At 41.3% G+C, this 13,198-nt stretch overlaps 1 protein-coding gene across 1 annotated transcript; it reads left to right on the forward strand.

Annotated features, from left to right (window-relative positions):
* Nucleotides 1-11,638: 11,638 nt before the first annotated feature.
* Nucleotides 11,639-12,622, forward strand: LOC101837496 (olfactory receptor 11H4). The gene has a single exon (XM_005087483.4). It carries the CDS (start codon nucleotides 11,678-11,680, stop codon nucleotides 12,620-12,622), a length of 945 nt encoding a protein of 314 aa, XP_005087540.1. The 5' UTR covers nucleotides 11,639-11,677.
* The last annotated feature ends 576 nt before the right edge of the window (nucleotides 12,623-13,198 follow it).

Below are 13,198 nucleotides of genomic sequence, written 5' to 3' on the forward strand. Positions count from 1 at the left end.
GAAGTTCATTGTGCCTTTTTTCTTTACCCAAACTTTGAGTTAAAGCTTCCTATGGTAACTGCATCCTGTTCAAACACTTGTCTAAACTTTGAAACTGTGTAGTGTTCACTAAAAGTAGGAATAACAAAGTCGGAATGAATTAAGGTCACAAACTTCGGTGAAATCCTTAATGTCCAAATCTTCTGGATAGTGTGATTGTCCCCTTCCAGTGTAGTTTCTTATGGACCCTTCCTACTTAACTGACAGTTACCTTTTCAAATTTGTACACATTGAGATTAAATTGGGTCTCTACTGTGATGATTCCTATTTCCTCTCTTGTCCTAAGTGCAAACTAACCTTTAACATGAGCATCAAGCAGTGCAGACTTGTGTGCATCTGCTTGATTCAGTTTGCTGTGACCTTACAGTTTTGAATTGGAATCACACCATTTCGTAGATAAAGGAAACTGAGTGTATTGCTGCACTTTTAAGTTTTCAAAACAGTGTTTTAAAATTGCATTGTTTTTATTTTTTTAACTCAGTTTAAAAACTACTAAAATGTTCTTTCAAAAGAGGCATCTAAACGTGTTCCTAATTTTGTATATGGGCTTAGGTTTTGTAACCAATAAAAAGCTGCTATCAAATATGAAAAAAGTGTTCATTATTCTTAGCAATTAGGCAAATGCAAATCAAAACAACTTGGAGATTTCATCCAGTCAGAATGACAAAGGTCAACAAAACAGCCAACAACAAATGATGGTGGTGAGGATGTGGGGAAAGAGAAACATTCATTTGCTTTTGGTAAGATTACAAACTGGTCCGGTTATTCTGGAAATAAATGTTGAGGATTCCCAAACACTTAAAAATAAATCTATTATACTATACAGCTATCCCATACTTGGCAGATGTCCAAAAGGCCATATCCTACTCCACACAATCTTGCCCAGGAAATGAAAACAGCAGATATGTTCTTCAACTGAATAATTGATAATGAAAATGTGATATATATACACAATGGAAGACTATTTAACTACAAAGAAAAATAAAATCACGGAATTTGCAGGCAAATGGAGAGAACTAGAAAATATACTGAGTAAGGTAGTCCAAATCCAGAAAGACCAACGCTGCATATACTTTCTCATCTGTGGTTTCTATTTCCAAATCCTCAGATGTTAGAAGATAACATGGAATAACAGCAGAAACCAGGAAAGAAATAGGGACCTTGGTCCAGGGTGGGTGTACTGGAGAGGGGAATAGCAGGATAGAAGTGAGATGAATACAGAAATGGAAAAATGGGGGATATTTTACTTGGGGAGGAGTGAGACAGGTTGATATAGAAGGAGAGGAAGCAGGTAGGGGAAAACACTAGAATGTTTTTAAAAAGTCATAAAGAATTGCATTTTTTATACTCATCTAAAAGCATATATGTATATGTATATACATATACATTGCATATGTGTATAGGTTAAATGAAATTATGTCACTTGGGGTGATAATGCTCCCTCAAGAACCATAGACTATCTTAAAAACAACAGTATCAGGCATGAGAAATCTCCTTTTGGCTTGTTGGTCAGGGGAGTCCAAGTGACTCCCAAAACAATACAAGGTATTGCTGTTTCCTTTGGTTGCCTCCTGGAGGCTGAAGGTAATTCCATATTGCCGAAGACAACACAGTCTTCAGACACAGGACTCAGAGACTGAGCTGAATCTGGCCCAAAAGCTTTATCCCTGGGGACTAGTTTTCATAATACTTGAAGGTACTGTGCTAGCTGCCAAGGGAAGAAAGCATTCAACAGTCCTACCCAGCTGTCACGCCTACGAACCACAAGAATGGTCAGGAAGGTAAGACATCACTAAAGATGAGGTGGTGGCACTTAGGTCTTTGTAGTTACCAACTGCTAACTGAAAAATCTAAAGGTCCACTCAACAGGTGGAAAATAACTTGTACTGAAAACCTAGTGAGCCATGGCTAGTGAGTTTATAGATCTAACTAATGATAGCTGATAAAGTAGTGTACCCCCTAACTGCATTCTAAACCCTTATCCTTCTACCCACGGATAAGCATACCTCTTACCCCTTATCAAAAAGACTTTGCAGCCTACAGAGGCCATTATAAAAAGCCACAACTGGTTACAATGCAGGAAGGAACTGACCGTGGGATGCACAGCCTTGACTGATCCATCCATGACACAACCCTACACCTAAGGCTCAGGATACATTGCAAAAGAGGAGGCAGAAAGATTTTTTTTTGAGCCAGAGGACCAGGAAGTCTGCTATAGATGTGTGTTTTCTAGATTGATAGAGAAGCTACACCCATGAAATCTGAACAGTACAGCTGCTCAAAAAAGATCTGGATTAATATAAGAGCAGTTGACATGCCAACGTGGATAGGTAATTATCACTAGGCCCTGCCCCTAGATGAAGAACTACAGGCAATTAAAGACTTCTAAAAGGGGTGAATGTCTTCCTGAGAAATGAGTACCATAAATGGTTATTCAACCTCAAGTGACCAGTCCTAAAATTGTACATACGAAGAACACTAAGACTCAGCAGGTTGCATTTATATATTTATTCGAATATATCATATATGTAAAACAATTAAGGAATACAAGACCATGGATTTGAAAGGGAATGGATAGGGAGACATGAATGGTTTGAAGAGAGGAGGGGGAAGGATATAATTACATTTAAATTAAAAGATAAAATTATGGTCTGTTGAGATGGCTCAGCAGTTAAGAGCACTAACTGCTTTTCTAAGAGGATCTGGGTTCAATTCCCAGCACCCACACAGCAGCTCACAACTGTCAGTAACTCTAGTTTCAGAAGATCTGACACATTCATACCAATAAACATAAAATAAAAAAAACTAACAACCTATATTTGCACAAAAAGCCCCTCAAAAACAAGTGACAAATTTCAGTGAGCATGTGTGAGAAAAGCAGTATTCTTATTCACCGCTGCTAGGAGTGTAAACTAGTACAACCATTACAGAAGTCAGTGGGAGAGTTTCTCAAAAAATTGCAAGTAGGGATACCCTACAGTCCAGCTATAGGTACATAGCTAAAGGACTGCTATCCCTGAGATACTTCACACGCACACTGTTCACAATAACAAAAAAGAAGATAAAAAAGCAATCAGTGTTTACCTTTATATCAAAAAATAAATGGCTACTAAAAGTGTACATATATATATATATAATGGAATTATATATATTTATATATAATGGAATTTTATTCAGCATAAAGAAAACTGAAAGTTGTAAGAAAATGCATGGGTCTGCAAAGTATTGTTTTAAACTAGATAACTTGGGTTCAGAAAGTCAAATACCACATGCTCTCTCTCATACGTACATCCTAATTTTAGTGCTTATGTGTGTGTATGTGAGTGAGTGTGAGAGTGGTTCTAGGCTGTGAAACTAGACAAGAGACCACGAGAGGAAGAAGAGAGGAACCGGGGAAGGAGAAGGAGGGGAAGGAAAAAGATGTGAAGAAGAAACAGGGCCATTAGAGGTAGAAGGAAACAAGAGGTAAAAATGGAGATGGGGAAGAGTGGGAGTGTCATGGTGAGAACCACCAAGTCTTGGGGTTAAAAAAAAAACCACACCGTTCCAAAATTAATATAAAAGTTCTAATGAAAAATAGATACTATGAACAGAAACACAGACAGCAAAATCTCAGAGAGGGAGGAAGAGGCTCAGCCCCCTGGGAAGGAATAGGGTCCTTTTATAACTGATAAGTAAAGTTATCTGACCAGTCTTCATGGGCCATTTGAGGGAGTCAAGTTAGTTTTCAGTAGAGCTAAAGAGGACAGATCCAGGCAAGGTGTGGCATTGCACATCTTTAACTTATTTTCAATACTCAGGATACAGAGGCAGGTGGATCTCTGTGAGTTCCAGCTCTGTCTATATAATAAGGTCCAAACGATGCAAGGCTGCATAGCGAGACTCTCTCAAAAAGTTAAATTAAAAAATAAATAAAAATTGGGGCTGGAGAGATGGCTCAGCCGTTAAAGGCTAGGCTCACAACCAAAAATATATAAAATAAATAAAAACTGTAACTCCTTCAATTCCAATAACCCAGATGGAACCAGAAATCGTTGTGTTAGAGTGAAGCAGCCCAGGCACAAAAAGACGGGTACTGCTTGATGTATTCCCATGTGAGATCTCATGACGGTGAGGTGTAGAAGCTGATGGCACAGTGATAGCTACCAAAGGCTTCATGGTAACACGGAAGAGGTAGGAAAGACCAGTGAGTACTAAGTTTCAGTTAGATACGAGCAGGAGGGTCTATTGGCTTTTCAACGAGAATCACTGTCTTCCAGGAATTTACCCTCTTGGTCTTTAAGAAAATGTGGAGTTGTTTACACGTGTGACTCTATTAGAAGGGTGATAGTGTAGACATCAAAGGCATGAGGATGTTCCATAAGGAATGCTGCATCAACGTTACCATGGCGTAACTGGACTCTACAATGTCTCCCACAAGCTGTTGGCATTGTTGCAAACAGGCAGGTTAAGGACAAGACCCTTGACGAGAGAATTAATTGAGCACACTAAGCACAGTGGGAACTCAGTGAAAATGAGTGAAGAAAAAAATGATCAGAAAAAAAGGAAGCCAAAGAGAAAGGTGCTATCTTCAGTGAAAGCACAGTCCACCCTACTCATAGATTGACACTGTGAGGATTCACAGAAAAGGGCTGGAGCCTGGCGGTGGCGGCAGAGTTCAAGGCCAGCCTGGTCTGCAGAGTGAGGTTCAGGACAGCCAGGGCTACACAGAGAATCCCTGTCTTGAAAAAAAGGAAAGGAGGGGGGAAGAGAAGGGGGAGAGGAGGAGGGATGGAAGGAAGGGAGGGAAGGAAGGAAGGAAGGAAGGAAAGAAGAAAGGAAGGAAAGAGACTGAGCTGTTGAGGTTCATTGCTCATGAATCCATAACCTTATTGTTATAAATAAATACAACAAATAAAGTTCTGGTATGCAAATGCATAGTAACATAAGTATTGGTAATTTTTACATTTTTCTGATTAGTTTTTATTACAGTATTTTAAACATATTTCATTTTCCCTGTAGGGACCAAAAAAGAAAAGAAAAAGATTAAAATAAAAGATCACACCTCCCATTCTCCAACCTGGAACTTACAGAGTTCCACTTGCCTTCTGAGTGCTGGGATTAAAGGCATGCACAACCATGTCTGCTTTAGATTTAATTTTTTATAAGACCAATAGAATGCAGTTCTGTGTTTCTTTGTGTTAGTGTATTTCATTATTACTAGAAGGGGAAGATTTGCTTACCAACATATCTCAGTTTCAGAACTAGGGTCGTAGGTGAAACTACGCCTTGTCTCACTGTGTCTCAGAGAAAGATTCTGAAATGGGGTAGGTACACTCGGAAGCCTCCTAGAATTTAGGTGGCATTTTCCATAGCTCCTCCCTTCCCTTAACTCTAGATAACTTGCGAGGGTTACTACATAAAGAAGCAAATATACTGAATTCCAGGTGAATCCCAAGGGTTGGAAGAAGAACGCTCCTCAGGGGAAACCAGGAAGCCTCTGAGACCATCGGGGAGGGAAGGGGGAGCGATGGTTACAGTAATCCCTGAGAGGAAGCACATGCATAAGAGAAATCTCAACAAAGTCCTAGGAAACACGCGTCTCCAGAATCTCTGGAACTGAAGCGAAGTGAACCCACATATGGATCAATTCCCCTGTGTGAGTTTTCTTCGCAGAGCCATCAAGGAGACATCTGACTCTGAGGTGAGGTTCCACGGTCCCCATTCCTTTCTCCAGGCTCATTTAGGAAAGCTAGCCTGCATGTAAGAGACATAGACATTACAGCTAGCTCAGTGACTTTATAGGGCACCTTTTACTTAATAAATTTAACTACTTAGGGTTTCTCAGGGAAGATTTAAAGGAGATGGGGAGGAATAGCTTTGTGTAAAAGTTCCAAATGTGGACCAAGCATTCATGCTTAATCCCGACATGCAAGGGGCAGAATCAGGCTGCTCTCAGTGAATGTGAGCAAGTTCTGAACCAGAAAGGGTTACATAGTGAGACAAAAAACCCCAAACTTTTCATGTGTGATACCAGGACAAATATTCATTGGGTGAAAAGTTTTGAACCCTTTCTGAGCCACAATTGTAAAATAAACAGTGAGTATAGTCAGTTACACTATTCCCTCATATGTTATTGTGATTGTCAGAGCATCATTCAGAAACAATCTCATTTTCCAGGAGTCATCCAGTGGTATGTGAGGCAGTGTGCCGAGTGAGCGTCCGGGGAAGACGGACATTTGGTCAAGATAATCGCTGTCACACTTGTACTGGTAGGTTATCACACTTGTACCGGTAGGTTTAATTGTTGCATGATTATTATACTGAGACCGCACATACACAGAAGTTTATTCCTTAGGATTACAGATGAAAAATTGCTTTACAAATTTCAAATGCACGAGGAACAGTGTCAAGTGGCAGAAATTCCATACTGATAAACTACTTGAAAGTAACTTCAGAAAACCAAGCTGCCGAGTTTGTCATTTCTATCAGCTGGGAGAGGGAAAAATCAGTTTTCTTCAATAGAGTGACACTGTGTTCATCAACTCCAGGATAGGTCTCGTGTTTAGGGGTAGCTGACTAACATATGATGAACTTCACAGTATTTTTGTGTGCTTTTATTTGGTTACATTTTGGTGTTTTCTTTTTTATTTTCTTCTTGGGCATGATTTTATTAATATATTTTTTTGGGGGAGATTGTTTTTTATTGGGTGTTTGTTTTTTGAGAAAGAACTTAAAGCTGGATGGATAGGAGGGGGAGAGGACCTGGAAGGATTCAGGAGAGGGGAAGAATATGATCAAAATATGTAAAGTTTGTTTTAAATAATAAAAATATTACATAGTAAGGAAAACTATATAAGAAGAACTTCTAGAAGATGGGATTTTGCTGAGCCAGTCTGTTCCATTATTATGAAAACCAATTACTCTTTTTCCTTTAAGCATCTCCTCTTTGATCATTCTGTTACTTACCTGCATTTTCCTCAAAGGCTTAAGAGAAAAATAATGTTGCTGCTAACGAATCTTTTATGGGGCACAGCAGTAGGGAAGATAAAGTGTAGTGTGCAGTCACTGTACATGGGGGCGTATCCTTGCTATTATTCACATTAAATAGGTGTGATCTGTTTTTCACAACAAAAATCAGGAAACTATGGGAAGCAGAGGCAGGCAAATCTCTGTGAGTTCAAGGCCAGTCTGGTCTACAAAGTGAGTCCCAGGACAGCCAGGACTACACAGAGAAACCCCGTCTAGAAAACAAAACAAAACAAAACAAACACCTATCCCCCCCATCATGAAACTATGAGCTCATGATTCTAGTTCCTTGTTTAAAAATATGTAAGTCCTTCATCTGCCATCTGTAGTTTGGAAAGGGGATTGGTTTATGTTTTGAAAACAAATGCCTGGGACCCACTTCCTGAGTTCCTTCAAGGAAGATGGTAAACCGTATCTTCTGGATTCACCATTGACTAGGAAGCTGGACATTGAAGCTCGGATGCCAGACCTTTCCACGCTTCCTCTATAATCATGAACTAGGGCTGGAGAGATGGCTCAGTGGTTAAGAGCACTGGCGGTTCTCCCAGAGGACCTGGTCTGAGTCCCAGCATCCGCAGGGCAGGTCACAGCCATCTGTCCTAGGGATCCAATGCCCTCTTCTGGCCCCCCAAACCCCAGGCACACATGTGGTACCAAACATATGTGCAGGCAAAATGGCTACACACATAAAATTAAATAATAATAATAATAATAATAATAATAATAATAATAATAATAATCCAGCCACAAACAGGGACTAGAAGTAGTGTAGCCCAAATGTTTATTCTCAGGAATCACAAATGATCCTTTAAATCTTGTGCTCTTTGCTACCTCGCAAACTTCTTTCTCTTCCATTCCTGGTAACCTCCAATATCCAAAACAGGAGATCTAAAATTAGTAAGAACCTTAAGATACAAACTGTTAGTTTTGTTAAGACTCTTTTAAAAAAAGATGCATTTTAATTATTTTAAAATTCTGTGTATATGGCAAGGGGAGGTCCAGAACCACCAGAGACCTCTGGAACTGGAGTTACAGACACTTTGAGCTGCCCAATTTGGGTGCTGAGAACTGAACTCAGATTCTCTACAAGAGCAGTCTGTTCTAACCATTGCATGTCTCTCAAGTCCCCTTAACACTTTTTATCGGATCATTTTAAGTATTAGCCAATTACAAAGCTCTTATTGTTTAAAAACATATGGTCGCACATTTTATTTGTTCAATCAATAAATACATCTTTTTTTGCCACTGATGCACAACTTACTGTCTAAATATTAAAAAAATGGCCTCTCTTTTCCCCAACAAAATTAATTCCACCATATAAAATGGGAGACAAAAATTCCCTTCCATTTCGTCTTAAATCCCTTTATAAAATTACCTTCCTTTTCCTTACCCTTAAAGTTTACCAAGAAGTGGCTGGAAGAAACACTTACTGTTCTTCTAGAGGTCCCGGGTCTGACCCACCTCTGATGATTATAGCCTCCCAGGGGACCTGCCCAAACCCACATAGGGACGTAAACATATACATAGACACCTACTATGGTATAGTAAAGCACTAGGTCAGAGGTCAGTGGCTTGTTCAGAAGAAATAAAAGTAATGTCCACAACACGGAATAATGCATTGGAATGAGGGACTCTCTATTTTTGAATAACACTTTCATGACTAAGGAGTTTCTTTGTGTAGGCTCCAGACATGACGATTATTCTTTGTGAAGGAGGGTTAGGCTGCTATGCAGGGAATTCCAGATATGTGGAAAAGTTGTATAATCGGTTTTCTGTGTGTTAAATCGAGGTTAGAGTAGCAGCTGTGATCATGAAGAGTTTCTTCTGATCCCAGAGAAGCAGAACTGAAGTTTCTGGACCTATGCAATGGTGTCTGCAGAAGGTTACATCAACGGTGTTTTGAGAGAGCATCAAGTATTGCATGGAGGCTGCAGGGAGAGAACAGAGATTGTGTGGGAAGCTAAAAGAGATTTCAACAAGTGCAGTATATAGGTGTGAAACGAAGAGGGGCGCTCACATCTTAGAGTTTTGTGGGTTAAAAGAGGAGAGATTGCTCAGAGGTATGTGAGCACTTGTTGCTCTTGTAGGGGACCTGGGTTCAGTTTCCAGCACACACATGTTGGTTCACAACCACCTGTAACTCCAGTTCCTGGGGATCCTTTTCTAACTCCAGGCACATCCAGGGAACACATACATACATGCAGGCAAAAGACTCACACATAAAAGAAAATAAATAAATTCTAAGAAAAGGAATAATTATGAGAGAGAGAGGGGGAGAGAGAGAGGGAGAGAGAGAAAGAGGGAGAGAGAGAGGGAGAGAGAGGGAGGGAGGGAGGGAGGGAGAGAGAGAGAGAGAGAGAGAGAGAGAGAGAGAGAGAGAGAGAGAGAGAGAGAGAGAGAGAGAGAGAGAGAGAACTGTTCTAACAAAAGACAAAATTTCATATGCAGGTAGGCCGTTCTGGAACAGCCTTTCTCAGCCATTTGGAAATTATATTGCACCACTTCCTAGGAGACCCATGACATAACCCTATCTAGTGTTCAAATAAAGGCAGACAAAATAAAGCCAGGGCCAGAGCAGCCAGAGGCTAAGACTTTATTTTTGAGGAGTAAGAATGCCCCCTGGCAGGAATTAGGAGCTTTAAAAGTTTGTGGGGACCCTCTGAGACCATTTCATACAACAGATTAGTTAAAGGATAGAAGTTAGGAGACCACAGGCAGAAGAAGTTATGTATGCCCCAGAAATAGAGACACATAACTTTTGTAAGGGGAGCTGTGCTTCTGTAATGAAATGTTTTCTTTGGAGGGTTGGCTTCTGTGGGTAAGGGATCCCAGAGTCACAAACATATTACCTCTGCTTTTAAAAATTGTCAACCTGAGGCTGGGCATTGGTGGCACACACCTTTAATTCCAGCACTCGGGAGGCAGAGGCAGGCAGATCTCTGTGAGTTCGAGGTCAGCCTGGTCTATAGAGCGAGTGCCAGGATAGGTTCCAAAGCTGCACAGAGAAACCCTGTCTGGAAAAGGAAATAAAAATGTCAACCTGAAGTGGGCCTTAGTTTAAAACTTACTGGGTGTACAAACCACTCTCTTTTTTTTTTTCAGCACACTTTCTGCCTTTTATTCCTCTAGGTCCAAAGACATGGAATGGTGCCACCCACAGTTAAGGTGGGTCTGCCCACCCCACTTAGCCACGTCTAGATAATCCTTCACAGGTGTATTCAAAGGTTGCAAACCACTCTCAAGGGCAGGCTCCATGCCTAGCAGTGGATGAGCAACACAAAACCAACTCCATGGCATTTTTGGAGATGCTTTGTCCCACAATGTTTTGTCAGGGACATTTATTTGTTTTTGTCTTATATGTCCTTTGTGCATACGTTAGGTTTTCTGGTTTTGGATTCCTGTGTGTGTGAACACGTGTGTTTCCGCATCTGTGTGTGTTTCTTGTGCTTTGTCAATTTTTTCTTTTGTTTTGCCCGATTACAGTCTGCTTGCTTTTGTTTTATATTTTTATTATTATTTTAGATGCATGTTTCTTTTCTAATGAGAATGAGGAAAAAAGGATGTGGATTTGGGTGAGAGGGGAACCCATCCAGGCCACCAAGAGAGTCTTGGCAGTATGTCTCCCCTCCCAGAGGAGAGTGCTCACAGAGCGGGGAGACCCTCACAGAAACTATTCGAGTGTGGGTCCCGCTGTAAGACCTTTGGGCATCCACCAAGAAGTAGTGTCGGCCAGAATCCGTCAGTCTTAAGCGTCCTTCCCAACTGGAGATCAGTAGACAGAGAACCGTGTGCAGAAGGTTCAGAGATTGATCAGAGACAGCCACAAAGACCCACAAGACCAGTCTTAGGCCAGCTGCCTCACTAGATGCTTCGCAAAGGTCCACAAGGCATTTGAGAGATGCCGTCACAGTCCACCAGGACAGAGGGGAAGGACCAGGTTGGCATTCAGACGCACAGTTTTTAGCGTGGTTTGTGGGATTCCGAGTAGTCCAAACGGTCAGCACATTTCTTGAACGTAGGATTGTGTCTCACTCAGAAGAATGAAGCTTACAGACTCGAGAGAAAGAACAATCGCCCAGAAAGTTTACTAGAGAGCAAACGATGAGAAATGCGTGCAGATGAGAGGGGCTGTAAGGTGAAAAAAAAGCTGCTCAAGCCGGGCCTAGGGGCTTTTACATCATCACAGATGAATGGTGGTGTTAAGGAATAAAGGCACTGGACAGTTCTCTTTTTCCAGGCTCCAGGCTGTCTGCAGAGGATTGCTACATTTATTGAAAGGCCACAGATTCTATAAGCTCTGTAGAATAGAGCCTGGGAATCATGAAGGAAGGTTATTTGGGGCTTTTGTGTCTAGATGGCCAGTGTCCTTCACTGTAGTCTATTTCTAATTACATAGTTCCCTTTTTATTCCTATCTCAGGAGGACCAAGAAGGTGACAAGGAAGAGGTTACATTACTGGTATAGGACCACAATCAATCCAAAGTAAGATAGGATTGGTTTTATTTACTTTCAAAACATTCAGGTCTTTTCTTGTAGAACTTGTTTGACTCTCATAAAGACCTTTTGGTTTGTTGAAAGCAAGGAAATTGGGGTTAAAGTCCTGTCTTTTTTCTTCATCTATTTAGATCCCATGAACAGATCAGCAGCCTATGTTGTGACTGAGTTTGTTCTCCTGGGATTCCCTGGTTCCTGGAAGATACAAATTTTCCTCTTTGTGTTGTTTTTGGTGGTCTATGTCTTGACCTTGCTGGGAAATGGAGCCATCATCTGCGCGGTACGATGTGACTCACGTCTACACACCCCCATGTACTTCCTCCTGGGAAATTTTGCCTTCCTTGAAATCTGGTATGTTTCCTCCACCGTTCCTAACATACTAGCCAACGTCCTCTCTCAGACCAAGGCCATCTCATTCTCAGGATGCTTCCTCCAGTTCTACTTCTTCTTTTCCCTGGGTACAACCGAGTGTCTCTTCCTGGCGGTAATGGCTTATGACAGGTACCTGGCCATTTGCCGCCCATTACATTACCCTGCCATCATGACTAGGAGGCTCTGCGGCATACTGGTGTCTTCATGCTGGCTCGTTGGATTCCTTGGGTACCCAATCCCTATCTTCTCCATCTCCCAGCTCCCCTTTTGTGGTTCTAATATCATTGATCACTTCCTCTGTGACATGGACCCGTTGATGGCTTTGTCCTGTGCCCCAGCTCCTATTACTGAATTTATTTTTTATGCCCAGAGTTCCCTCGTCCTCTTCTTCACTGTTGCATACATTCTTCGCTCCTACGTTTTACTGCTCAGGGCTGTTTTCCAGGTTCCTTCTGCCGCTGGCCGACTGAAGGCCTTCTCTACCTGCGGTTCTCATGTAGTTGTGGTGTCACTCTTCTATGGGACGGTGATGGTGATGTATGTGAGTCCTACATATGGCATCCCAACTTTGATGCAGAAGATCCTTACCCTTGTGTATTCTGTAATGACTCCTCTCCTTAACCCTCTCATTTATAGTCTTCGTAATAAGGACATGAAACTTGCTCTGAGAAATGTTCTGTCAGGAATGAGAATTGTCAAAAATATGTGAGTCAATGATGTGACATACTTACATGTTCTAATAAAAAGCAAACTGGAGATGTATCAATTCTTTCAGTTGTGTTTTGCTCTGCTCTTTGTTTTTTGAGACAGAGTCTTTTTTATTTAATTTTTTAAAATTAAAAGCAACCTTAAGTTTAATTTATTTTGCGTGCATAGGCGTTTCACTTGCCTGTATGTATGTGTACCACATTCATTCAGTGTCCAAGTGTCCACAAAGGCCAGAAGGGAGCATCAGATTCTCTGGAGCTGGAGTTATAGACAGTTGCAAAAACAATCGTATTTTATGTACCAATCCCGTTCCCTCTCCCTCCCGTCCTCCCACTTCCCTCACCATCCCCCCATCCCACCCCTACGCACTCCTCACAGAGGGTGACTCTTGAGACAGGGTCTTATGTAGTCCTGGCTGGCCTATTCCTTTCTGCCACTGACTGACCTGCAGGAGCACTTTCTACCGGGGATCCCACAGCTACCACATTTGCTTACCATCTTGAGAATTTAATAGCAACCAAAGAATAGCACACCACCCAACAAAGAAAAGACCAGATACCTAGAAACAGCACAGTTA

Source organism: Mesocricetus auratus, unplaced genomic scaffold (assembly GCF_017639785.1).
Source record: "Mesocricetus auratus isolate SY011 unplaced genomic scaffold, BCM_Maur_2.0 Super-Scaffold_100048, whole genome shotgun sequence".
Classification (NCBI taxonomy): Eukaryota; Metazoa; Chordata; class Mammalia; order Rodentia; family Cricetidae; genus Mesocricetus; species Mesocricetus auratus.